Source organism: Alosa sapidissima, chromosome 11, assembly GCF_018492685.1.
Source record: "Alosa sapidissima isolate fAloSap1 chromosome 11, fAloSap1.pri, whole genome shotgun sequence".
Lineage (NCBI taxonomy): Eukaryota > Metazoa > Chordata > Actinopteri > Clupeiformes > Clupeidae > Alosa > Alosa sapidissima.
Window position 1 is genome coordinate 8,596,931 of NC_055967.1, and position 27,299 is coordinate 8,624,229.

The 27,299-nt window shown below is 47.5% G+C and overlaps 1 protein-coding gene and 2 long non-coding RNA genes across 3 annotated transcripts; 2 read left to right on the forward strand and 1 right to left on the reverse strand.

The window, feature by feature from the left end:
- Positions 1 to 10,165: 10,165 nt before the first annotated feature.
- Positions 10,166 to 14,136, reverse strand: LOC121724175. Its single transcript, XR_006035152.1, has 3 exons — positions 13,895 to 14,136; positions 12,398 to 12,476; positions 10,166 to 10,562 (listed from the first exon to the last, which is right to left on the reverse strand). It is a non-coding gene; the product is annotated as an uncharacterized LOC121724175 (long non-coding RNA).
- LOC121724174 lies at positions 12,419 to 26,866 on the forward strand. Its single transcript, XR_006035150.1, has 2 exons — positions 12,419 to 12,513; positions 25,380 to 26,866. It is a non-coding gene; the product is annotated as an uncharacterized LOC121724174 (long non-coding RNA).
- LOC121724172 lies at positions 14,149 to 26,866 on the forward strand. The gene is made up of 6 exons (XM_042110562.1): positions 14,149 to 14,360; positions 17,987 to 18,556; positions 19,382 to 19,457; positions 21,242 to 21,320; positions 23,640 to 23,772; positions 24,615 to 26,866. Exons 2-6 carry the CDS (start codon positions 18,032 to 18,034, stop codon positions 25,158 to 25,160), a joined length of 1,359 nt encoding a protein of 452 aa, XP_041966496.1. The 5' UTR covers positions 14,149 to 14,360; positions 17,987 to 18,031; the 3' UTR covers positions 25,161 to 26,866.
- Positions 26,867 to 27,299: the final 433 nt, after the last annotated feature.

Genomic DNA, 27,299 nt, shown 5'->3' on the forward strand with positions numbered 1-27,299 from the left:
CACTCTGAAACCACTCAGAAGTGTAAGACAAAGAGACAAGAAGATTGTGAGGAGATAAGAGGAACAGGGAGTAAGCAACAAAGGAAGGACAGTCTGTAAGAAAGACTAAAAAGCACATTCACATAGATATTGGAATGACTTCTCATGGCAGCCAAGCATTTGAGATGTTTTGTCAAAAGTGTCTGAGTGTGTGTGTGTGTGTGAGAGAGAGAGAGAGAGAGAGAGAGGCAGAGAGAGAGAGGTGTGAAGTCAAAGAATGAGTCAAGTCAAGTCAAGTTTATTTATATAGTGCATTTCATACACAGGGGTCATTCAATGTGCACAAGCAAACAGGAATAGCTAATAAAAGCATAGAAGGACAATAGTCAAAGAATAGTTTAAAAATTAAAGTATAAAAAAGGAAAATACAGAACACACAAGGTCATAGTACATAAAAGCATAAAAAGGGCAATAGTTTAAAAGTGTTTAAAATGTTATAATAAAAACACATAACAAAACATAGAATGATGATATAGCACCCAGTGAACAGCAGCACTCTATGAAGATTCTTGTAGTAGTCCCAAACTGTGCGCGCAGATATTTCCTTTCAGGGCCAAAATGCCTGACCACAGGGCTCGATAGTCCCCCTCGTGTAGTATTAACCCCCAAAGTAGTTAACACTCAAAGTTTCAGAGAAACCCGGTAGAGCTGTAACTCTTGAGCCGTAAAGAACGAGCTTTACTCCGACTATGCCCAATATGTCTATTCTGTTAGAATGATTGGACAACAACTTCACAGAATCCCACTTTGCCCAACAGCAATAGTACTACAAGGAATCAAGCAATAGTACTCACCCCGAAGAGTGCTCTGTGAACCGAGTAATGAGGATCTTACCACAAACCGCACTCAGACATGTTACAAAGATTGCCTTTAACAGACAATCACAAAGCAGTACAAAATCACATTCAGAAATAAAATAGTCCCGAATAGTCCTGCACACATATGCTGATTCTTGAAGTAGTCGTACTGTGCGTGCCTGAGACCTGAAAGGTCTGGAAGGTGTGTACTGCTGAAGCATGTCTGCTAGGTAATTTGGTCCCGTTCCATTTAGTGATTTATAAACAAGCAGAAGCGCTTTCAAGTCAATTCTGTGACTTACTGGAAGCCAATGCAGTTTTAGTTTTCGTGAGAACCCAAGCCGCTGCATTTTGTATCATTTTAAGCTGTTTGATGGTCTTTTTTAGAAGGCCTGTGAAAAGCCCATTGCAGTAATCAACCCTGCTGGAGATGAATGCATGAATAAGTTTTTCTAGATCATGTTTTGACATTAGCCCTCTAAGTTTGGCAATGTTTTTGAGGTGGGTGAGTGAGTGAGGAAAAGAGAGGGAGAGACGGTGAGCCATAAGTGTGTGTGTGCTCGTGTGTGTATGTGTGTGTGAGACAGACAAAGAGTGAGTGTGTGAGATAGTGTGTGTGTGTGTGTGTGTGTGTGTGTCACGTGTACTCCCAAGCATGGTGGTCTCTGGAGTGGAGGCATGTGGTAACAAACAGCAGCAGCAGCAGTAGCAGCACCCTCATGTCCCTGTCGTCTCTGCTGTTCCCACTCTCCTCACCTCTTCACACTCACACACCTCTCCACTTCTCCCTCCTCCCTCTCTCTCTTTCTCTCTCACCTTCCCTGTCACTATTTCTCCCTCTCCTTTCTTTATCTTTCTTCTTTCTCTCCCCACATCTCTCTTTCCCTTTTCCATCTCCATCTGTATCTGTCTATCCTTTTTTCTCTTTCACTACATTTTCAGCTCACTTTTCGCTCTGTCTGTCTGGTCGTATCTACTGTATGTTCTTTTGCATTCCACCATCCATCGTCAATCATCTTTCTCCCTCTGATTTCACATCAAGTCTACATATGCTTTTTTACTCTTGTGTCACAAACACAGCCTGTAGGGCTGCCTGTTGCTGTGTTGACATGTCCACGTCTTGGGTTTTCCTTCTGCCTGATGCCTCCCCGGGGCCTGGCAATGCCCTGCCTGCACCCAGCTGCCAGCCCGCAGGCGTGTGCGGATGTTTTGCACGTTGGTGTCACATGAAGCATGCTGCCATGCATGTGTGGTTATAAATCAGCAGTGGACAGTTAAAGTTGGACGGCTATTGATAGGCAGAGTTTTGACAAGTCAGATAGGGTCAGGTGTTACTCGAGGGCTTCTTAGATGGCGTGACATCTAGTAAAACACACTAACCACACACACACACACCCACACACACAGAAAAAAATGTGATGTGCATTAGCTCAATGTGCCCCCACTGCTTCCAAAGAATATTCCAGAGAAAAGCACAATGGCGGGCTGCCAGGTGCTTTTTGACTTGTGCATGTTGGGAAGGGATCCAAACAGAAGAATAACAACCCAAATGTGGGCCTCCTCTAAAGTTATGCAAGTGTGTGAGTGTAACGGCCCACAAAAAATGAAAGAAAATATCTTATGTAAAGCACACGTTTCTGGTAGAGGAGGGAGCAGCGGGTGGAAAACAGCTGACTCAAATGGAGGGGAGCGCCAGATGTGGTCAGGCTCAGGATCCAAGCCACACACCACTAGTGGGGCTACACACCTGAGACACACAGGACAGGTATGTGGCTCATGTGACTTACTCAAGAATCACAATTCTAGAGAATCCTTACGATACCAGAGAAAAGGAGGTTATATAGTTCCAGGTGTCACTGATGACATGATAAAGATAGATAGATAGATAGATAGATAGATAGATAGATAGATACTTTATTCATCCCGAGGAAAATTTTAGGAAAAAGAATAAAATTGGTATAACTTGATTTACAGTATATGTGCAATGAGAGACAGATGTTTACACCTGAATAAAAAAAGAAACATTTGATCTTTGAGCTGGTATGAGAAATGCTCACAAGACAGAAAGTCCAACATGCAGATAAAACCTTTTCCTCTCTCTACACGTTAAACTTCTCACTTCTTCCCCTCTGCTTTCTACTCTCTCACTCTTTGCTCTCTACTCTCTCGCTCTTTGCTTGCTCTCTCTCTTCTCTTGCTTTCTCGCTCTCTGTGCTCTGTAGAGTGGGTTCTGAATACCTGCGTTGTGTCGCGCGGAATTCAACACCCCCCCCCCCTCCACACACACTGCTGTCACCCACTCCCCTACTCCCCCTGTGCCTGCTTCCTAGCCCTCAGGGTTGACTCTGCTCAGGTTCCTGGTACGCTCTTCCTCATGGCTCCTGGCCAGGTGGCAAAAGCACAAACACGATACCAACAACACCCCCCCCGCCCATCAGTCCCTGACACGTCCGCCTGTGACGGGGGCACCGTGTTGTTTTTGCAGGGCCCCACTCTCCAAAAACAGATTGCACCCCACCCAGTGGGATCAGATAGGGGACAGAGAGCAGCGCAGCCCAGAGCAGCACGGAGTAGTCGAGCCGCTGCTCACTGGACGGAAGCACAGAACCATTCAGATGCACTCAAACATGCTTTTCTCGTGATGTGTCACCTCTGGACGGTCACCAACTAAAATACTCTATGCGCCAGAGAGCCTTCCCAGTGCTTTATGTGGTGCATAGTAAAATTATTCTGGTGATGGACATGCTCAGGTGTCTTTGGCAGAAACAAAATAAACAATGATAGGAATGCAAATGTCTGCCACACCATGCCCTTGAGCTGAAAACTGACAACACTATCCCTTTGAAAGTAGCAAAGTTAAGATACCTATTTGCAGTGCAACAGCCATTTGAACATGCTCTGATCAGCAGTGATGCCATGTTAACACAGTCCCTATTCATTTTCTGTTTCTAACATGACTACTTACTTGTTACTGACCCTGTAATCAGTGGGCTAAAAAAGTGTCACCGATATACCTTCACTGATGTACCTTTCTTTTTATGAGTAATTAAAGTCATTTCCTGTCATTTATTCATTCATTTATTTTATGGGTTTTAGTGTATTGTGGTCATGTGACAGGGAGCTAAATACACCTGCTGTTCCCATCTGGAGCACAGTGTATGGAGGCTTTTGTGGTCCATGCATTAAGCCCAACTAAAGTAGTGCTGCAGTTAGTGTTTTAAAGAGAAGTCTGTTGGTTGTTCAAATGAGCAAAATAGTGCACCGAGCTGAACAGGGAGCCCATGCACAGGCACTGCACTAGCGGTCTGCCTGTACTGCTGTAATGGGTTAATGGACTTAAAGGTAAGCTATGCAGTATTGGAAATGTCCTCACTGTTGTCTCAGTTTTTGCTTCTTTTTCGCTGGCTCTGTCATGACGAATGTCTGAGAAACTCCATTGCTGCCTTTTTCTAGCCGGTGCCTGGCGTGTATGTGTATTTGAATGCAGTAAAGCAATTCGTTACACTCGTTATACTTCCTGACACTGAGGCCGTCGGCCCGCCGGCCCACAGTTGCAAGAGTGTTTTTTCCGCTCACAGGCGCTAGGGGGAAGCGAGACGGCCACCATTCAACCCGAAAAAAGTCATATAACCATTCCAATGACTCTGAAGCTGTTAAATGAAGGTAAATGAAGCTAAAAAACTTGCATATTAAGCTAAAAAACCTGCATAGTGTGCCTTTAAGCTAAAAAACCTGCATAGTTTACCTTTAATGGGCTCTGGAGGGCCTTACCTATCTGACTGACTGACCCAAACTGATCACAAAAAAATCATATGCTGAATCTGCAAACGAGATGCAGAAGGTTCATGAGGTCTCTTTCTCCTCCACTACCTGTTTGAGCGTCTCAGGGTCATGACCTTGAAGAGAAGTTGTTCATACTGTTGAGAAAGGCGAGATAAAAAAAGTTGCAACAGCACTCATGACATTTATACAGAGATATCGTAAATGACAAGAAAGATGAGATGGAGCCTGACAAGTGATGGAAACTTTGGAACGAAGGAGTTGGTTCCGTCTCGGCTTCTGCAGAACTTCCTCACAGACCTCTGCTGTGTGGGTTCCTCCAAGAGAACATAATTTGCTGTTTCCAGTGGTTAGGGCTCTGACATTGAGCCCATAATTTGATTTCCCATCACTTTCACATGTGAGCCTGCAGAGGCCAGAAACCATTAAGCCATAAATGTCGGCATCATAGGCAACTTGCAGCAACTACAGCACACGTTCCTGTGTTGTGCAAGTTGGGGACTGAGCTGTGGTGTGTTGTCTTTGTGCTTATCGGTCCCACAGCGGACATGGCTCCCCTGTCTGCCAGCTAGATTATTTTATTATCCAAACGAAGATTAGGACCAGGTGCTAAACCTGCAGAAGTGTGTGTGTAATAAAAGACAGTATTGTCTCTCTCTCTCTCTCTTTCTCTCTCTTACTCTTTCTCTATCTCTCTCCCTCTCTTTATCTCTCTTTCTCTCTTACTCTCTCTCTTACTCTCTCTCTTGCCCTGTGTTGTGAAACCCAGGTGGAAAGTTGAAGCAGACAGTGTGGAGAAACGCTTGCGGAAAAAGAGATGTGGTTGAAACGTGTAGCCAAGGCTTATCTGGACAGCAGGAATTATTCAATACGTTGAGGTGAGATTCACGCAGTCAGGCTGTTCCCTTACCCTTTGTCTCTCTTCCTTCCTCTCTCTCCTCCCTCCATCCCTCCCTCCCTCCCTCCCTCCCTCTCTCGTTTTGTGCAGCCTTCCTGGTCTGTGTTCAGAGCAGTCGGACTGGAGCAGTTACATAACTCAGTTAAAATATACCCCTAGTCACATGTAGCATTCAACCCCGCGGATAGATATCCCACTGGTGCTCGAGCTGCGCTGGCATCTGTTCAGACATTTGAACACACACACACACACACACACATGGGTGAGGACACAAACATGTGCACACATGCATACACATACGTGTACAAGTACACTTGTAGATGCACAATCACATGTGCAGAAAGCACACACACACATACACAACACACACACACACACACACACACACACACACACACACACACAAGCACATGTATGAGCGCAACCATGTAAACACACATATATGCACATGATCAAATGCATACATAGGAATGCATAGCCTATACACACTGAATGCACATACATTCTCATGCATGACAGCACACACACACACACACACACACACACACACACACACACACACACACACACACACACACACACACACACAGATTTGACAGGGACTAGCTGGTTGGCAGCCGTGCAGCCCTGTGTCTGCATGTGAAGTGCCCATGGGGAGAGACGAGAGCACAGGGAGCTTCTCTGGTGAGTGTGTGAGAGTGGCCCATGTGACTGGACGGAGTCTTCACAGAGAAAGAGAGTGAGAGAGAGATCTAGAGAGATCGAAAGAAGGAGGGAGGGAGAGGGAGGGAGAGGGAGGGAGGGAGGGATGAGAGAGGCTCCAGGTCCAGCCCTTTAAAGCAACAGAACAGGGCGGTCAGCCAGCTAGCACTACGCTTCGGCCAGCAATGTCTACATAACCTTCCACATGCCTCCTCAGCACACACACTCTCTCTCTCACACACTCACACACACACACACACACGTGCACAGTCACATTAACTAATTATTTATGTCCAGTACACACAGTAGTGTTCCACACATAGAGAACACCTATTAATAAACATACACACAAACACACTGATAAAGCCCTAACACACATCACTTTTATACAATCTCCTGTGTGTCAACACACTCAGGGACACACACACACACACAAATGTATTAGCGTATGACAGACAGTATACATATATTCATGCTCACACCCACATACACACGCACAAACACACACACACACACACACACACACACACACACTTCAGTAAGAGAGACAAGGACCTACCAACCACACACAGACACAGACACACACACACACATACACACACACACACACACACAAACAGACACACACACACACAAACAGACACACACACATACACACACACACACACACACACACACACACACAGACACACACATACACACACACACACACACACACACACACACACACACACACACACACACACACACACACACTAGCATGATGGCTTGAGTCTCAGCAGACATGACTGGCACTTTGCGTCTGCCCTCTCACTAGCAGCAGATGCTGTCACGTTTTTTTGCTCTCTGCTCTCTGCTCCCCGCGTCTCTCTGCTCTTTTCCCCCGCTGCCATAGGAGGGACAGAGTGAGTGAGCGTGCGAGGGAGGGAGGGAGGGAGGGAGGAAGAGAGGAAGGGAGGGAGGGAGGAAGAGAGGGAGGGAGGGAGGGAGGGAGGGGGGTTGTGTGGGCCGGGCCGGCAGCCCTCTCCCTTTCCAGTAACACCCTGACGGCACCTACCAGAGGAGGAGTCTCGGGCCAGAGGGGGCCAGCACGAGAGAGTGAAACAGAGAGAGAGAGAGAGAGAGCAGGGGAGAGTGAGGGGGAGAGAGAGAAGGTGAGAGAGAGAGAGGGAGAGAGAGAGAAGGTGAGAGAGAGGGTGGGAGAGAGAGAGAGAGAGAGAGATAGAGAAAGAAGGTGAGAGAAAGGGAGAGAGGAAAAGAGAGAGAGCAGGGTAGAGAGAGGGAGAGAGAGAGAAGGGGAGAGAGGGGGGAGAGAGAGCAGGGTAGAGTGGATTAATGTGGGAGAGAGACAGAGAGAAAGAGATAGAGGGAAGAGAGAAATAGAGAGAGAGATAGAGAGGGAAGAAGAGAGACGGAAGGGAGAGAGGTAGCAGGGGGTGAGCTGCAGCAGCAGTGAGATAATGGTGACTGATCTTTAAAAGGAGCAACATGGCAGACATGCAGAAAACACCTAATTACACACCATTCAGCTGGAGTTGCTCAGAGGGCAGAGTGGAGTGGGGTGGATGGGCTGTCTGTGTGTGTGTCTGAGAGGAAGAGAGGTTGGATGGGGGGGTGGGGGTGGGGTTGGATGGGGGGGTGGGGGTGGGGTTGTGTGTAAGGGGTTGGGTGGGGGGAGACTGTCTATATGTGTGTGTGTGTGTATGTGCGTGTATGTGGGGGGGATTGGTTAAAGGCAATAACACCAGCTGCAGTAGCACGGATGAAAGAGGATCCTGATTATTCATTCAAACACATTACAATATCACCAACATTATCTCACCACCTGGCCCTGACACAGTTGCAGGCATGAATAATTCACAGGTGCTTTACTAATTAATAAAAGCTTGCTATTACATGGGGTGGGTGGGGTGGAGCTTGGAGATTGCAGTGAAAAGGGAAAGGGGTTGTAAGGTCCTGTGTAGCTAGAATGGGCCTGTTACTCATTTATCTTCGTCTCTCTCTTTCTCCATCCCTCTCCTATCAGCCTTAATGGAATATAAAAACGGGACTGGTAACTGGTTCCATTATGATTGTAACCTGATATCTAATGGTTGATTTGTGATTGTACCATGGTGTTTAAGGTGGGGGTTACTTAGTAGCCTTTGTAGCCTTTTAAGGTGTCCTTCAACCAAATAATGATTGAATAAATGGGTTTTAAAAAGTCTCTCTCTCATGTAGAGACAGTGTTATTTACAATGGGCCCCTGTCAGTCAGGGGAGGAGTGTGTTTGTCCATGTGTGGCACAAACACTCTACTAGACCAGAGCCAGCTACTACCTGGTCTGACAGTAAACACTAAATGTGACATACACACACACATATATACACACAAGTATATTTGCAAGTATACACAAGTATACTGGTATTTGCATCTACACACACACTAATACACCACAGCTTGACCTAGCTGAGTCATTGTCTCTGGTTGCAGCTCATGAGGCAGTCTACTGGCATTTTTGTTCTCTCATTTCCATTCAAACTCTCCTCACACACACACGCACACACACACACACACACACACACACAACTTGCCTCCATTTATCGTATTTTTTTTACAGACGTCATTTTCCTCCTGTTGTTCTTGCACCACCGTAGCCTTCGTCAGTTCCGGCCCCTGGGGCCTCCTTTGCCTGTGGTTTGGCCCATCAACACGTCTCAGGACTCCTCTTCCCTGGAAACCAGCAGCCAGACACACCTTCCTCAGGGACACATGACCACCGGCCAACTACACGTGTCCATCGATCCCACACTTTCTTTATCCACACACACACACACACACACACACACTGACTCTTTGGTATAGGCACACACATACGTACACGCACGCAAGCACACGCGCACACACACATACACAGACACACACAGGTGTGCTGATCCTATTCAGGATCCTTACAAGTAAACACAAGCGCACCTCACATACACACACTCACTTCTGAGGCTATCTGGGGGTTCTTTACTCCCTATACCACATGCTCCTCCTCAGCAGAACACACACACACACACACGCACATACACACACACACTGAAGTTGTGGAGAGTGTCGGTTTGGTGAGTGATGTGGGGCTGCTGTTGTGGTCTCCTTTTTACAGACACCCCTGAAGCGGATACCTTAATAAACACACTCACACACACCTTCTTTTTTGGGGAAGATGTTTTATGAATGAGAGTGAGAGTGGAAGTCAGCGATACTCCACTCACTTACTCCCTTTCTCTCTCTCACACACACACTCTCGGTTGGTTGTTCAGTTGGCCGCTCACTCTGTGGCTGGCTGACTGGGTCTTTCAGCCCCCCTGGGGGCTCTGAATCACTCCCGATCTCCTGACAGCTCTCGTAAATCCCTGTACCCATTTCTGCCTCTGACTCATCGCAGGCCTGACACAAGAACGCAAGAGGAGCCGGGGGTGAAAGCATGCGTGCATGTGTGTGTGTGCGTGCGTGCGTGCGTGCGTGTGTTTATGTGTGTGAAAAAGAGAAACAGGGAGAAAAGAGTAGGAAGGAAGTAAAGAGGTACGTCATCTACCTTCTGTTTTTATTATCAGATCATATTAACACCACATGTTCAGTAAGGGTGTTGGTGTAAGGAATCCTCAAGACATTACAAGCTACACAAGATAAAAAAGTTGTTCAAATGATTTGTTGACTGAAAACATTTCCACACACCTCCAGCTTCCTTACACCTAAGCCTTGATGCTTTAAGCAGATTAGACATGGTAAGCCCAGGATGAAGAACAGGTTTGACACAGCACCCCGCCAACGTTACATACGATATGTGTGTACGAGACGAATGTGAGGCTGGCGTAAACCCTAACTGATTTCACTCAGGCCACATGCCCACAATCCGATTGTAATAGAGTGACGTTAGTGTTTTGTAGGGCTTTTTTGTTTGTTTTTTTGTGTGGTCTTTAGAGCTGGATGCTAAAAAAGATTAGATATAACTACAATATAATCGTTATTGTAATTATATTCTGACACACTGGAATCAGGTCCCTAAAATATGTGTCTATAAAAATAACCCTAGAGAAGTACTTTCCCATGATCTTCATGAGTCCTTAATGAGTCTGTACGCATTCAAGTCCACCACAGAGCCACAGTTTTTATTCTTGTGTTTCAATGAAACTCTTCCAAGGGGAAGAAAAGTGGGAATGTTTTAAAGAACGCCATACCAGCCAGAGATGACTATCAGACCTGCTTTATGTTGCCATTGTCCTCTCAGCTGGCAGGCTGCGTAATACAGCAATGTGCCCAGTAAACAACGGAGGCTGTGGGCCCTTTCATGTGACATGTCCCTGGTCAGCGGGACGTCCCTGGACACAAAAATGGGAAATGAGTGTCGTCAGGAAGTGGCAGGAAGCACAATATCCTCACAAAGGATGGTTGTCTGTGGCCAGAGATTTTGGGGGCATAAAAGGATAATGGGCAAAGGGTCAGTGAGAAAATGTAACATTTTTAAACATTTCACATATTTGTGTATGTATATGTGTGTGTGTGTGTGTGTGTGTGTGTGTGTGTGTGGTGGTGGTGTGTGTGTGTGTGTGTGTGAGGGGGGGGGGGGGGGGACAGAGAGGCACCAAATGAGATAAATTAATGGACAGTGAGAGATGGAAAGAAATGTTAATTGACAGAATAAGAAAAATGCATACAGACAGAAACAGGAAAGAAGTGGAGTGGAGAGAAAAGGAAAGAGAGAAAACTGATAAAAGAGAAACGGTGTGAGAAAAGGGAGAGGGAGAGGGGATAGAGACTGGGAGAAGGAGAGGGGAGGTAGATAGAGACTGGGAGAGAAAAACTGGTAAAAGAGAGAAATTGAGAGAGAGAGAGAGAGGAGCATGAGCTAAACTAGAGAGAGAATTGAGAAATTGAGAGAGAGAATTTGAGAGACAGAACTGAAGAGAGACAACAAGGTGTAAAGTCTCATAATCTCCTCCAGGCCAGTGGCTACAGCCCACTACTAGTCCACTCTCCCAGCGTGTGTGCCACCTCTTCCCACTCTTCCTGCTGGTCAGGGCTGGACTCCACGGCGGCCACTCTCGCAGCGTGTGGGCCACCTCTCCCCACTCTTTCCCCTTGTCAGATGTGCTTAAAGGCCACTCATCACAGTGGGGAGGGATCGAAGGCACAGCAGTGAGAGGGAATCCCAGATCTCTGACTCGCTCTCTGCTCCCCGGCTCATCCATCTCTCTCTCACCTCGCTGTTTCTCTTGTTCTCTCCTCCGCTGTGCATCTTTTTTTCCCTCTCTGATCCTCTCTTTCCGTTACCCTCCATCACTCTCTCTGGCCAGCCTCCATTAAGAAAGAAAAGAACAGCGGCATCCTTGCTCCTCACCCTCCCAAAATCTGACCCTCACGCAGAAAGTGCCTCATAAAACAAACCCCACCACACTCCAACCCAACCTGTGATCATCTCACCGCAGGACATCCTTCATATCCCTCATCCCCCTCCACTCCCTCTCTACAGTGGTCAGCCTGCCGTTACGAGAGGGCCGGTATAAACGGGCTGGCAGGCCAGGCAGGCAGGCGCTCATTACTGACGGCATTAAGCCACTCAGCGTGCGCTGGGAGGCCAGGCGGCCGTTTAGAGCCCAGACAGGTTTGCACCCTGTTGTTAAACTGTCTGGGTGGTGTCGCTGCTGGCGCATACTGAGGGCTTTTCTTTCCCCCCTCTCTGCTTCTTCTCTCTTTCCCTCCACGGCCCCCTTGACCATCAGAACAGCATGGTGGATATTTTGAGAGGAGAGAGGAAGGAGAAAGAGAGAAAGAGAGGGAGGGAGGTGAGAGAGAGGAAACATTCTGTCCTTGATGCTGTTTGTATTAATTGTGAGCTTCAACTGAGGGAATTGAAGGTAAGGCTGGGAGGAAGGCACAGAAAGAAGGACAGAGAGAGAGAGAGAGAGATGGACAGAGGGAGGAGAAGAGAAAGAGTGAAGGACAGAGAAAGAGACAGCATGAGCGAGGACAGAAAAATAGATGGACATAGAAAGGGAGGAGAGACAGGGGGAGAGAGGACAGGAAAAACAGACGGAAACAGGGAGAGAAAGACCAAATGAAAGGATGGATGGAGAGGCAGAGTGAGAGAAGTGTGTGTGTGTGTGTGTGGGGGGGGGGGGGGGGGGGGGGTACAGAGTGTACCACATGTGCTCACGTTTCTCAGTCAGGGGGGCTCTGAGTCACTGGCTCTAGGCAGAAAATCCTTGTCTGGCCTCCCAGCTCCTTGTAGGAAGCTGAAAGAGAGAGAGAGAGAGAGAGAGAGAGAGAAAAGTCAGAGAATAATCTAGAGGGAAGGAGAAGGAGAGAGAGAGGGAGAGAGAGAAGAGAAGAGAAGGAGAGGTGAGATGACTCACTGCCTGCACTTCACCATTTACTTACACACTCCACCATCAGCACCACACAATCCCCTGCTGCCCCACTCACACAAACACAAACATAGGCAGCAGCAATCAGTGAAGAAATACCGATCTGGGCTAGCTCCCTGTGTACACACAGCACAGCACAGCACAGCACAGCTGCACAATTGACCCTCTTCAAAATGCCACACAAGCCCAGAAATGTGACTGGCCACACCATTCAACATGGCACCTTTAGGTCAGAGTGGGGGAAAGATGTCCAAATACCTGTTGAGTGCAATAAAAAAGGTGCAAAATTCCTGACGTAGCAGCATGTGAAAGTATGCAGGCAACAGAGTAGCCATGCACTTCGGATTTTGTTGTTCATTTTTTCAACCTGCGGGCTCATTTCTGGTAACAGCATTGACATGCTTGCTCTCATTGTTTCTTCCAAATGTATCTTCACACGTCTTACAATAAGTGTAATGAAACGTTTAAAAAGATACTGTGCTTCTTTACAAGAGGCTCTCAAATAGTGCACAAAGTAGCCTAATTTAAGGAGAAATGACATAACTGCAGCCAAATTGTTATTATGATATGAGGCACACATAATTGCCTAAATTATAGTTTTCAACTCTAGGTGTAGCGAGCTCCCCCTCTCTCTCCTTCCCTCTAGATTATTCTCTGACTCTTATTTAAAAGATGTAATTAACACCCTTCATAGCCTACTTCTTGTGTGGCAGTTCTTCTCTGCTCACAGCCTAAGTGCACTTTTTCAATAGTAGGGTATTACGTGATTATACAAGTCCGCCCTCTAAAACATAAAACACATGACGCTGGAACAGCGTAAAGTCGTCACGTGTGTAATCGGAGACCTACAGACTACACACAGCTTGTCACGTTCAAGAACCTTTCATTCATTCCGCTCGCTTGTCCGCATACGATCAGCGCTGCACATTGCATGGCGCCGAGAGCAAACGGGGATAGCCGGGGGGACAAGCCGAGCCCGCACAGGCGGGCAGGGCAGACGGTGGAATAGCGCGAGTTGATGGCCTCACATTGGATTATTCTGCAGACACATGCGGCACGTTCTCGTGGTCCATGTAAATGTCGCCATGTTGGCCTATTTGCAGTTGCGAAACAAAAATATTGTGCCAATCAGCTGGCTTAAAATAGGCACAGAGGGACTGTGGTAGCTACTGGTTAAATAAATCAGCAGTCTGTGAAATCAACTTTGACCTGCACTCTTTTCTGGGCTGCCAAAATTGAACACTGGAGTATTTCACGTCTAAATAACATACACCAGGCCATTTTACCCTCTGTCAAACGTCATGATCGGTTGGCCTGTGCAGTGCATGGAACTTGCCAACAACATCCTCCCCGATCTTGAGAGGTATTCAAAAAAACGTCTATGTCGTGAATAAAAACAGTTGCGAGTTGACTTTCTGCCCGGCTGTGGAATGAAACCGATCCGCGTGTCCACGTGTTTGTGCTATTTGCATCTCATTTAAATATGAGACATCGTCTCGCCTATCGGCTGACGCTAGTCTCAAACGCAAGCTCCATTGGTCAGGTTCGAGTGTGGAAGCACAAATCGGGAAAACCGGTCGCTTTGTACCCGCCCTGCCAGACACGTTGCCTTGGGAGAAGTAACACGGGCACTCGATTGCAGGTCCTCATCGCTGAAACCACGTCCCTCACATCAGCAACTCACTCCCCAAGTATCCTGGATTTACCACTGAACAAAGGAAAGTAGCCAGAGCCCCGCTCCATCCGAGTAAGGTAAGATACCATTGATCTAAAAAACAGCATTCTTTGTGTGCTCTGTTACAGGAGTATGTTAGGCTGCCGTATTCACAGTGGGGAGATCATGTAGACAATAAATGTACAGATCTGTAGATCATCTAATGTGATACCTCAATTGAGGCTTTAGTTTGGTATCTAACTGTCAAGCTTCAAGAAGCAGCAGGGATGGCAAGGCAACGTTACGGTAGGCATAAGTGCCAGATTTTACCACATTTATTTAGTGGTCTTGTTGTGAAAGTAACCTAGGCTATGCAGCAAACCCGGTTATTGTGCGCTTCTTTAAAGCCTGTTCTTATAAAATAATCGTGCGCTATTTTGCGTCATGGAACGCAGAGGTGGTTTAAATGGTGTATGGTAAATTGGAAGAGGTCACAGCATGATATCGACAGCCATTGAGTTTATTGAAATCCGCTCTCCTCTGAAGCTTTTGAATAGTTAGTTTAGATTTCGTTTTAATGTTACACATTAGCCGGCAGGTTGAGAAGGACCCCACCCCTCAGCCCCACAGGTAGTCTATTTAATAATTATACTGGGTGTAGGCCTACTTGTTTGGTACTAGCCTGTTGGACGATTCGGTTTCTGGAAGCGGTGTCATTTGTTTAATGTTTCAACGTTGTAATGGTCGGTAATGGGCTACTTGTCTAGCTCTTGTCTAGTCTTTAAAACGGCAAGACTTTAGTAGAGTTGAAAAGATCGGAATATACTTGATTGAGAATCTGTTGAGAGTTGTTCTCTCTAGAGACCCTAAAGGCTGTTCCTTAGTGCGTTGACGGAATCGTATCTTTAAAATGTTTTTTAATTAGGCTCAATTTGTATAATTTTCTCTCGAATTAATTGGGACAGACATTGTCTGGTATCACCTATCAATAGCAAAGCTACCCTCTCTCCCGTTAGTCACTGACAGCAGAATTTCTCTACATCGTGGTGAGCTTTTTCTTTGTGTCTGTTACGCCAGGACACAGGACAGGAGGGCTATTGCAGTTGACAAGTTTTGCAATATCTCCAATCTGTTAACTTTTGGCAGTGCGTTAATTTGGATAACTGATGGCATGGGTGGCCGTATATGATAAAACGCAGCACTTCTTTGAATGGTCCTTGTGGGGTTATTCGAGAAAGCTAAATGTTCAAGTAACAACCAATGAGAACAGAAAAAAAACACTGGTTGACCGGTCGATCTCAGTGTATTATACTTATAATATTATAAGTGATGATGACATGATGACAAAAGCCTCTAAAGTGAGCACTGGAAATAAGACTTGCCAAGAAGAATGAATTAACTCTCTTGGCATCCCGTTTTGACATGTAGCCATGAAACGTGATTGGTTATGAAAGTGTATAGTAGTCTATAATCGACGCCCTGTTTACTCTGTGTTGTTGCGTGGGTTTATTTTCGGTTAGTCAGTGTGTGATCTAACTCAGGTGAGATCCATCCCCATTGCTTGCTCATTGCTCCTTTTCTGCCGCTCACGAATAAGCGCAACATACATGTAATATGCCTCAGCGAAAGAAAGTCGTGATAATGTAACCATTGGACTTTATTGTACCATCAATATAATTGCAATTTTCAACCACATGCAGTCCATTCATTGTTAATATAAAGCCTTATCTGTATTGATTTTTTCTGTCCATACATGGTGGACTGCCTTGTGTGTATTCTTGAGAAAAAGACCACACCAACCCCCTCTCATAACAGAGTAACTCTGTCTTCAGAGACAAAGAACAAGGCACCACTTACATTAGCTCCAGACAGTGTGAGAACTATTCTCTCCAGTTTTTTTTTATTAGACAAAGAGACATGGTCACTCTTGTGCATGTGAGAATATGCTGGCTGGCAAGCCGGTTAATGGACGAATATTTGCTGAGAGTGAGCGAGATCGGGCTGATGGAACTGATACCATTGAGCCAGCCTTGTCTGTTGCTGATGGTGGGTCCCCAGACTACTATCCGCAAGTCACGTGTGTGTGTGTCCGAGAGAGACTGTGTGTATTGTGAGTATTTGTGTGTGTGAGAGAGACAAATGATGTGTTAATGTGAGCAGTAAAGAAGGAAATTGTGCCTGAGAGTGTGTGTTAGCGTTTGTGTGAGTATGGGTGTTTGTGTGTGGTCCAGCATGGGTCATAGGAGGCAACGCTCTCACAGGCCAGACTTCAAATGGCCGTCCACACCATGCGCGTATCCTCCTCACCTCCACCGTCTCTCCTCTCCCGAGTCCGGCCACAAGTCACAGATGTGGATTTGGCCATTTCCAATCACAGGCCATCACTGCAGTCCTGAGAGCCATTGTAGCAATGCCTCCTCTCTGGCACTATTGTTTGTGTCCCAGGGTGGTCGTCATGGTTGCGCCGTTCTGGCCGTGTTGAATTAATAAGCAGGCTTTGGGAGCCGTGCCCTCGGCCACCTGGTTGGTCACACAGTTCCCTTTCAATAAACCTCTGCCCTGCCCACTTGGCTGCCTAGATAGCCATTTGGACAAATAAAGGGTTCACATCTGCTCTCGGTGCATAGGGCTGTTTATCAAACACAGAATAGATATTCAGGGAAACAATAACATAATTTAACCAATGGAAAATGTTCTTACCACTTTTTTTGTGTCTTTCAATATCCAGTCATATTTATTATCACCCACGGTATTCCTGTGCTTTGGCTGGATCGTAGCTTTGGCCACTAGTCAACTAAAAGACAATATTTAGTTTGAGAGACAGTAATAATTCAGAGCCAGGCTTCCCAGAGGCTGTGTGTGTGTGTACGTGCGTATGTGTGAGTGAGTGGCTGTGTGTGTACGTGCGTATGTGTGAGTGTGTGTGTGTGTGTGTATATGTGTGTGTGAGTGTGTGTGTGAGTGTGTGTGTGAGTGTGTGTGTGAGTGTGTGTGTGAGCGTGTGTGTGTGAGTGGTGGCTGTTTGCCCTCTGTCTCTGCCGGGGCTCAGTTGTTGCAACTGGTCACTCAAGTCTTCTCGTCTCCTCCTTTCCTCCCTCGTCTCCTTACCCTCCTCTCCTCTCCTCTCTCTTCTCCTCTCCTCTCTTCTCCACCCTCCTCTCTGCTCTTCTCCCCTCATCTCTAGTCCTCTCTCCTCTCCTCTCCTGTTTTCTCCTGTCTGTTTGTGGGTGTTAGTGTGGCAGGGCGGGGGTGTAGTGAGTTGGGGTTTATTGTGGCTCAGACTGATGTGATTTTAAATGCACTCACACACACACACACACACACACACACAGCCGTTTAGCTTTCAGCTGGCTTAAGTGCAGGAGTAGGCCATTGTCCAACCAGGAGTATGACAGGGCAAGTCATGCAAATAGTCCTGCTTTCTGAAGCTGGCATCTCTGTGTCCACTGTTGGTCTTTTTATGGGTTTTGACAAAGGAGTTCTTATGGTTCTCAGGTTTGCAGTCCCCAAAAGCATCGCTGTGATCATAACTAATTAAGTTATGATAATCATAATGGTAATTTGGGAGTTCCAAACCAAGAGTTTAAAAAAAACACTTAATGGATACATTTAAAGATAACTGTTACACAAAATTTTTGTGATGCACAGGTTTAGACAGGTAAAAAGCAGATCACCTGAGTGACAAGTGTGTCTGTGTGTGTGTGTGTGTATTCCTCTCTTCTAGGTCAGTGATGATCAGGATTTGTTAGAGCCTGCAGAGCAGCAGAGGATGTCTTCCTCCGATTCGGACTATTCCATTGATTGGCTGGCCAGTGATGAGGAGGACGCCGAGAGCGAGCAGGGCCTGCACCAATACCAGCGCTCGGACTGCGTGAGGCGGGCCACCTCTTCCTCCTCGGCCACCCCCGGGGTCAAGAGGTGCCTTTCGCCCCCCTCGTCCGAGGACAGTCGGGCGTCATCCTGCGCCCGCCACGACTTCTGTGAGGACAGTAGCATGGTGAGGGAAGAAGAAGAGGAGGAGGAGGAGAGGAGTGCGGTGGGGATGAGTGACCGCTCCACCTGTAGCTCCCCCTCCAGCTGTATGGGCTCGTGTGACGGAGTGGCCGAGTCCCGACGGGAGTGGCCGGGTGCAGGGGTGAGCGGCGGGGACAAGCCCAGGCAACCCTGGGATGCGGAGAGCCCCAAAAAGAGACTGGCACGCAAGAGGGCCCGCAGTTCTGGGGGCCCCGAGCAGAGAGAGGAGCGGCCCCTCACACCCCACCAGAGCGAGAAAGACCGACTGTTCGCCAGCAAGGTGAGTCAGCCTGCCTTCACTGTGTGCTTGTGTGCTTCTATGTTTTGATCTTTGTTTGTGTGTGTGTGTGTGTGTGTGTGTGTGTGTGTGATGAGTGCCTGTGTGTGCTGTTTGTACTGTTTGAGTTGTCATCATGTCAGTTTCCATTGTGTGTGTGTGTGTGTGTGTGTGTGTGTGTGTGTGTGTGTGTGTGTGTGTGTGTGTGTGTGTGTGTGTGTGTGTGTGGTATAGAACTGTAAACAGGCGATGCATAGCCGCTTCCAGGAAGGCTCCACCTCCCTGGCTTCCCCTTTAGTCTAAAGCAGAAGTGAGAGTGAGTCAGAACGCGAGACTTCCAGACATGGAACTCCCATTCTACACTGTGTGTGTGTGTGTGTAAAATACACCTTGGTTTGTGGACTGTGTTAAAATTCATCGTAAACGATCAAAATAGTCTCCATTAGGAGGAAGTAGGCCAATACCTAAAAGTCTTCTTTTGCTGGCTGTTAAACAAGCCCTCATCTACACTATTCCACAGTAAAGCACCGACTTGGCTGATTTTCATGAAGATTCAATTTCTAAATTATGGTTAAATAATCTGGACATTTTCCACAGATGAGTCAAGCTGATAAGAATGTGTGTGTGTGTGTGTAACGTGTTGTGTGTGAGGGGGTGTAAGGTCTTAACGTTATTTTAACGGTAGCGGAAGGGAACTCAAGGGGAACTCGTAGTTCTGCTCAAAGACAGAGCGGTTGTTCTTTTCTATTGGGTTGCTGCTGAATACTGAGACAATGGGCCAGGAGACTGAATGGTTTCCTTTGTTTTGTCTTTTTTCCCCTTTAACAGTGCATGGAGCTGCAAAGCTATATCCCCCCTCTGTCCTCAATCTTGAATGGCCTCCGACTGGGACGATATAGAGAACGTAAGTTACTCTGTTGTTTTCTCCATGTTCTACCATGATGGTATTGCACGTATTCTTTCTCATGAAAGAGGGCCACACCGGTGCCCTGTCTGGTTTTGAAGAGTAGTGTCTAAAAAATAAAATAAAGATACACACCTCCTCAACCAGAGGCATGTGTGAGCTCATTGTGAGAAGGTATGGGGGTGAGATTTGAGAAGCGGATGTCTAAGACATACATTGTTTGATGCCAGGCTATCAGATAACCACAAGCCTTTCCATTGTGTGCCAAGTGTCTTGTTTGTTCAGTCACTCATTCTCTTGCACACCCTCGCATCCTCACTGGAACAATCATACTTTCATACTTTCACTCACTCACATGTTCATTCACAGCCACTTACAACCTCACTTGCACACTCACATGTTCACTCACTCACTCACCCACTCACACTCATTCGCTCACAGACTTGTTCATTCTAACCAACTCCCACGCTTAACTCCTACTTGAATATATTCATACACTCATTCGCTCATTCACACTTCATTTGCACACACACTCATATGTTCCCTAGTCCGCTGTTGGAGAGTGTATAGTTGTTAATAGCAGGGCGCCGGGCACAGGCTTCAGGGCACTTCCAGGCTCAGTGTTAAGGTAAATCCCCAGAGCTTTCTGCTGAATGTGAGCACGCTCCGTGGCGGACGCCTCGGGAGACTTGAGTGGCCACTCCTCCCCGCTGTGTCCATGGTCACTAGGGGGAAAGCGACACCATGTAGGATGGCGCCGGGCACCCGGCGGGCGGCCATGCAGTAGATCTGTGTGTCTGAGGCCTGCAAAACTGGGGCAGCTGAGGCGGAATCGCACTGGCTGGCAGCAAATGTGTGTTGTAAAGTCTGTGAATATGCCTAACATGCATATTCATACACACAGGCACACACACACTTGCATGCATGTGCACACATATACTGTATGCACACATTCTCACTCTCTCTCTCACACACACACACACACACACACACACACACACACACACGCACACATTCTCACTCTCTCTGACACACACATACACACACATTCTCACTCTCTCTCATACACACACACACACACACAAACTTACATTCACACAGATACACACACACACCACAGCTCTCACACGATAGCTGAGACTGGAGCCCGTTGAGGGCCAGATCTGAGCTGGAAGCCTGCCGAAGGCAGCTGTTCCTGGGGAGGTCTGTGCTGGGGCTCTGCTGCTGGTGCTGGTGGAGGGGAAGGGAGATGCTCTCATGGGGACCCAGATTTTCTCCAGCTCCACGTCGATGAGCATTAGCCGGGCTGGCGAGCGGGTGGCTGGGTGGGTGGCTGGGTACTCTGACAGCCTGTGATCTGAGCTGGCCAGTACTGTAGTGTCAGAAGGAGAGAGAGAGAGTTGGATGGAAAAGGGGAGAGATGGAGTGGTAGAGGGAGAGAGAAAGAGAAAGAATGAGAGGGTGAAGAAAAGAAAGCACGAGAGTAACAGAGGAAAGTGGACATAGGGAAAAGGAGAGAAGAGAGAGACCAAGAGGGGGGAATGAGGGAGGGAGAGAGAGAAAGAGAGAGAGAGAGAGAGTGCGAGCGCGAGCCCTGTGCGACCTCAGACTTCCTGGCTTCAGAGACAGTGAGTCTGCTCTCCCACTCTCTTCACAGGAACCCATCTGCTCCACAGACATCACACACACACACACACACACACACAGATGGACTGATGGATGAATGGACTTGGGAAAGGAAAAGAAGGAAGGGAAAAAAACAAACCTCTCTCTTTTTTTCACAGGCCTCAGCAGTTTCCAGGAGAGTGTGGCCATGGACCGCATCCAGAGGATAATGGGTGTCCTGCAGAACCCACACATGGGGTAGGTGTCCTCCGCAACACACGCGCGTGCGCGCGCACACACACACACACACACACACACACACACACACACACACACACACACACACACACACACACACACACACACACACACACACACACACACACACACACACACACACACACACTCTCAAATTCCCACTTGCCCAGAGACTCACATACCCTTTTACAACCACACACTCACACAAACGTACATTCACTCACACTCACTCAGAAAAAAACCTCCACCAACAGTATCCGACACACACACACACACACACATATATCCACAGTCATTTACACCGCTCATGCCGCAAATCATTTACTGCACATTTACTCTTCTCTCCCACGGGAATGGAGGCCAATCACACACACACACACACACACTCTAACATCTGTGTAAGAGCTAATCCATGCATTATAAGGGAGTGGAGGAGGAGGCAAGAAAGCATGACGATCAGGAGCAGTGTGCGTGTGTGTGTTTGTGTGTGTGTGTGGGGGGAGGGGGGGGGGGGGGGGGGGTTCTCAGCAGAGTTGAAGTAGAAAGGATAATCTCCGATGTGTATCCACCTCAGTTAAGGCCCATGTGGTGCAGGTCCCCAGACTACTCTAGAATACACACACACAATATCACATACACACACACACACAGGCCTGCATGCACACACACACACACACACACACACACCCCTGCACCAGCCTTCTGTGCTGGTACAGGACCTTCCAGTATGCTTGGCTCTTGTGCCAGCCTGAGTCTCTGGGCACTAGAGCTGAATGCACCAGCTCAGCTCATTAAGAATGTACTCAGGTTACCTTTAGGGAAACGGCACACTATTCCTCTGATGGTAGCCTCTGCACACACCCAGCATAATGGAGTATCATGATGCAAGAGGTGCGCGTGTGCGAGCTCTGCTAGTGTATGTGTTGCAAGTACCCTGCCTTCATTAAGTGAAGGCTGGTGCCTGTGAGGTATTGGCTCTATATCAGTGTGTTAAAACGGTGGTATGAGCATGTTGACTATGTGGTGAGTAGTCATTATGTATAGTAGTTTTGCTCTAAGTAATGGGTGTTTGAACAATATTGAGGCACTGGTACTCTGGTTCTAAGATAATTTCTGTTTGGCTTTTGTGTACATAGGTCTCAGACCTTGTTGAAGACATAAACAGTTTAAATTGAGTAGCTGGATGGTCTGAGTAGCATTTATTTTCAGCCCAGCAGAGTAAATATCACACAGTTTCTACTGCTTTTTCCTTGTGTGCTGGGGGTGAAAAAGCTCACCGCAGGTTTTTCATTGAAAAGGAGCGATCAAAGAGGTAGGGGCACACTGGTTTGGGCGGCAGCCTAATTTAGGTCATCTGAAGTTGGCACGTAGCCAACCCCAAAAGCCCCACACACCAGATGCTCCTCGCCAAGGCGAGACAAAGAGAAGGCGTGCCAGCCTGCCTCCAGAACCTCCAGGGGCATAGGGTGGAGGCGGGGGGGGGGGGGGGGGCACTAAGGGTTTTATTTGGGGGGTGGGGGGCTGATTGCGGGGGTGGAAAAATGACTCTTCTGCCTCGCAACGTCCCTTCAGGATAATCTCGCTCATAAATTGAACATGCCAGGAATGGCAGCTCAGCAGGTAGACCCTCATCATGTGACTCAGCAGGTAGACCCTCATCATGTGACTCAGCAGGCTAATCCCCATCAGCCATCTGCCAGGGGCCACTGAGAACTAATGGGCACAGTCGAGACCCAGCCTTAACCTGTGTGTTTGTGTGTGTGTGTGTATATATGACTGTGTGTGTATATATGACTGTGTGTGTATATATGACTGGTTGTGTGTGTGTTGTACGCTTTGGTGTGTGTGTGTGTGTATATGTACCTAATCGTATATTTGTATGTGTGCATGTGATTAAGCGTGCACCACTCTACCTTAGCGCTGCTACTCTCTGCATGTGTGTTACGTGGAGGTCTGTTTGCAGTCTTAGGGGGTATTTTTAGCAGCGTGGGTAACTAGTGGTACTGGTGTATGCCACATGTGAACACACTTGTGTGAAAATGACACAGGAAGCCTTTCACATCTTGCCAGGTGTATGTGGGTGTGTTGGCGTGTGTGGGCGTGATTGACTGAAAGTGTCTATTTTCACTTAAATTCTAGACTCTGTGAGTGACTGAGAGTCTCTCCTTTCCATGTAGTCTTTTGCAAAAACATGCTTAACTGAAGAAAGATGGATAGCTATGAAGGAGACACTTTTCCATTTACACTTTCCATTATTTTCTTTGGATGTGAAACACAGAAAAATAAAACTGCAATTCTCTTTTTTCTTCTGTCTTGCAGTGAGCGCTACATCAACATCATCCTGAAGGTGGAGGAGATGCTAAAGAGTTGGTTCCCCCACATCAAACCTGTCCAGCACGCCGACAAACACACATCAGTGGGCGAGATGGAGCCCCTCTCCAAAAAACAAAAGGTAAAGGACGTGTGTGTGTGTGTGTGTTTTTGTGTGTGTGTGTGTGTGAGTGTGATGTCACCACAAAGGTAATGCCTGTTAAGGACACACACCTCACTCCAATCCACCAGTCAGTCACCTGTGTGTGTGTGTGTGTGTGTGTGTGTGTGTGTGTGTGTGTGTGTGTACATTCTGTGGTCACCTTGCATAAACACAGAGGTGCCAAAAATACCCATTATTCTTTAATCACTGGCGAGCAAACGAATGAGCAAGTCATCGGTGCAGAGGGGATTAGGTTCTATTTTTGTAGTTGTGAGCTATTACACGCTGTCTCATGTTCGCTAAAGAACAATGACGGAGAAGACAAGGTAATTTGGGACAATCATCATCCCCGAGGAACACACAAAGGTCAGGCCACATCGAAGGGGAAAAACACCTTCCACAGTTTGTTTTTGAATGGGTGAGGAGCAGAGAGAAGTTGGGCTGGTGTGGGCTGGGCTGTGGCCGCTCCTATTTTAGCCGTCAGGATTCTCCTCCAGAAATAGTTGAGGTTGAGTGTCCTTTTGTGTGCTCCCTCCCTGAGTGAACTTCTTGTGAACTTTGAGAAGGACATTTAGTCTTTTTTGGTTTACCTTTTCCAGTGCCTTAAGATAAGCAGCCAATAGGCTCCTAACTGTACCAGTAATGTCATGCCTTATATTACCTCCAGATAGGCCTCTAGTAGTAATGCTGCACTTTAAGCTGTGTGACCAGGCCCAGTTTATAAGACCACTGCTGGTCTCCCTCTCCCAGCTGTCCTCCTGTGCCGCTACGCCTGAGAGACGCGGCGTCTACTAACAGCCTGTCATTTTCCTCCTCTGCAGTTCTCCCCGGCTGCACTGGCTCGGCCCGTCGTCATGGTGACACCGGCGTCGGCCTGCGTCATCCACCCGGCGGCGGGGGCGAAGGGGGCGCTGTGCGTGTGGGACCTGACGCCCCCCGGGCCCTACTCGGCCACCAACCTGAAGTGGCTGCACACGTCGCCCATTTGTTCGCTGACCGCCGAGCATGCCCAGGGGACGTCCCTGCGGACGACGACGACGATGTCGGCGTCGGCGGCTGCAGCGGCGGTTCCACCTTCCCAACGGGACCAGGACCTCACGCAGGACAACGCAGTGTCCTCCAGCACGGACGCCGCCACGGGCACTGTCGCCGGCGGCGGCAACAACAACAACAACAACAACAACAACAACAACACCACGCGCGGCAAAACGGACTCACTGTCGCTACGGCAGGCGGCCCCGGCGGCCCCAGGCAGACCCCCACTGGGGAAGATCAACGCTCCCTGTCTGGAGAGACTTCTCAAGGCCACGGAGAGCATCATCACACAGAGGGGCACCGGAGGGGTGACGGGCAGCGGCTGGTCCTAGTCCACAGCCTCGGGGCTCCGAGCCAGAACCCGAATACGAACTAGAACCAGGCCAGCACTGCCCCCACATGGACACACACACACACACACACAAACACTCTCCCACATGTTCCCCACCATGGGTCCCCACCACTCTGGTCAGAGGCCAGAGTCTGTGTGCTCACGCCGAACCCCAGTCCAGCCTTCGGGAGATGAGAGAGAGAGAGAGAGAGAGAGAGAGGCAGTTTAGGGGGGAAGAAAGAGGACTTTCATACAGAAACAGGGGTGTCTGTGAAAAGTTAACTGTGTGTGTGTGTGTCTGGGTGTCTGTCCTCATCTGACTTAAGACTGTATTTGCATTAAGTTCTCCCTCTATTGCATTTTTATTTCTGGTGTGGTTGCGCTTCCCCTCTTTCCTTTGAGTGCACTGGTTGGTGCGAAGGACAGGAAGAGAGTGCAGGAGAGGAGAGGGGGGCTTTGGGAAGGGAGGGGAGAGGAGGGGTTTCAGATGATCTTTTGATCTTTTGGCTCGCAGCTCTGCGCTCCAACAGCCATTCCTCCTGTCAGCAGTTTTGTTTGCGGGCGGGGTGATTTTGTGCCGTTTGGATCCGTTGGTGCAAGTGATCCTCATGAAAGCAGCCATTACTTGAGAAAGGGATTTTTTTTTTTTTTTTTTAAGGAGGGGAGCAGTGGAGGTTGGAGCTACTTCAGATATTTTAGCGTGTTGGTAATCTTGGTGTAGATGTGGTTTCAAAAACAAACAAACAAAAAAAAGATGTGGATTGATTGAATGTGAATTGAAATTTTTCCTTATTCGTTTCATCCACTCTTAACAAGTAGACTGATGTGACTGTTACTTCATTAGTAGTTCAGATGTTAAGTTGGGTTCTTTTTTTTTTCTTTCTGGTACAACGGTCCTACCTCAACTGACACCATGATGAGAACAGTGGGAAACAGATTTTTTTTTTTTAAACTGACACCCACTCAACCCACACAGAAACAGGGAGTTGACCATCCCCACCCCGTACCCCCCACAAACACAACCCAACTGACCCCCCCCCCAAATCCCCTCCGCTATCCTGCAGAATCATGCGGTGAGCCAAACCTGCCCGTCAGGCCTGGGGTCTAAGGCACTGCCTGCCCTGTCTTGGTCAGCCGGCTGTGCTAGACTGCTCTGCTGTGTCCAGTGATGGCCGGCCTGTTCAGAGGCCTGACGGGTGCCATTGGAAAAGAATGTGAACTTGCAGATTTCTCTCTTTTCCAGAGAGAGAGAGAGGGGTCTCCCACTTAAGAGGGCATCCAGTGCCTGTCAGTTTGATGTCAAGCTGTGCCTGCAAAAACGTTCATTTGTTTTGTTTTCTATATTTCTTTTTTTTCCCCTTTTTTTTGAGGAGTGAGCGAGAACCATCCTGAATACCTGAACCTCGGAAGGACGCCTATGCCAGGATTCCTTAGTCTCCATGTTTCTCTATTCAGTAAATTATTTAAAAAACGAAATAAATAAACATTCGTTTGCCAACTACTTACTGTGGTCAAGTGGGACTAGAACACTTCTGTCTGCCACAGTGCTGGAAGATTATATCTGAGAGGGATAAGGTATTATTATTATTATTATTATTATTTTGTGTAAATATTTGATGAGGTTGTTAATTTACCCTGCAAAGTGGCCTTTACAGTGTGATATTTTATACTTTCAAAAAATAAATGTGGTTATATTTGTTTGGCGTACCTTTCTGTGTGCTGTGTCATGAATGTTACCTTGGTCACCACAGTCCAAGCCAAAACCAATCTAAACCAGGGTTGAGTTTCAAACTGTTGAATTCTAATTCAAGTACAGGATTTCAAACTATTTTCTAACTATAGTCATGCGTCCATGGTTACCTCAGTCAGATATTATATCAATAGGCACACATTAACAGTCAAACAACCACCTACTGACACATTGACCTAAGACATACTGTATTTGTGTTGACAACACAAATATGTCTTAGGTATAGCTTATGTTACGTTTTAATATCATTTAAATTGTTTCAGAATTCAATTGTTCATGTCAGGGAGTGTAATCTCAGAAGGATTCAAAGAAAGATAAAAAAAAAAGACAAGGCTAGTCTTGAACTCTCTCCCCCCTACCTTATTGTCATTCTGGAATGTGGGGGGGGGG

Excerpts from the sequence above, each read along its gene's own strand:
- LOC121724172 (XM_042110562.1), top strand. The coding sequence starts at position 18,032 with ATGTCTTCCTCCGATTCGGACTATTCCATTGATTGGCTGGCCAGTGAT. Across the intron at positions 18,557-19,381 it reads ACCGACTGTTCGCCAGCAAG|TGCATGGAGCTGCAAAGCTA; the intron begins GTGAGTCAGCCT and ends CCCCTTTAACAG. Across the intron at positions 19,458-21,241 it reads ACTGGGACGATATAGAGAAC|GCCTCAGCAGTTTCCAGGAG; the intron begins GTAAGTTACTCT and ends TTTTTTTCACAG.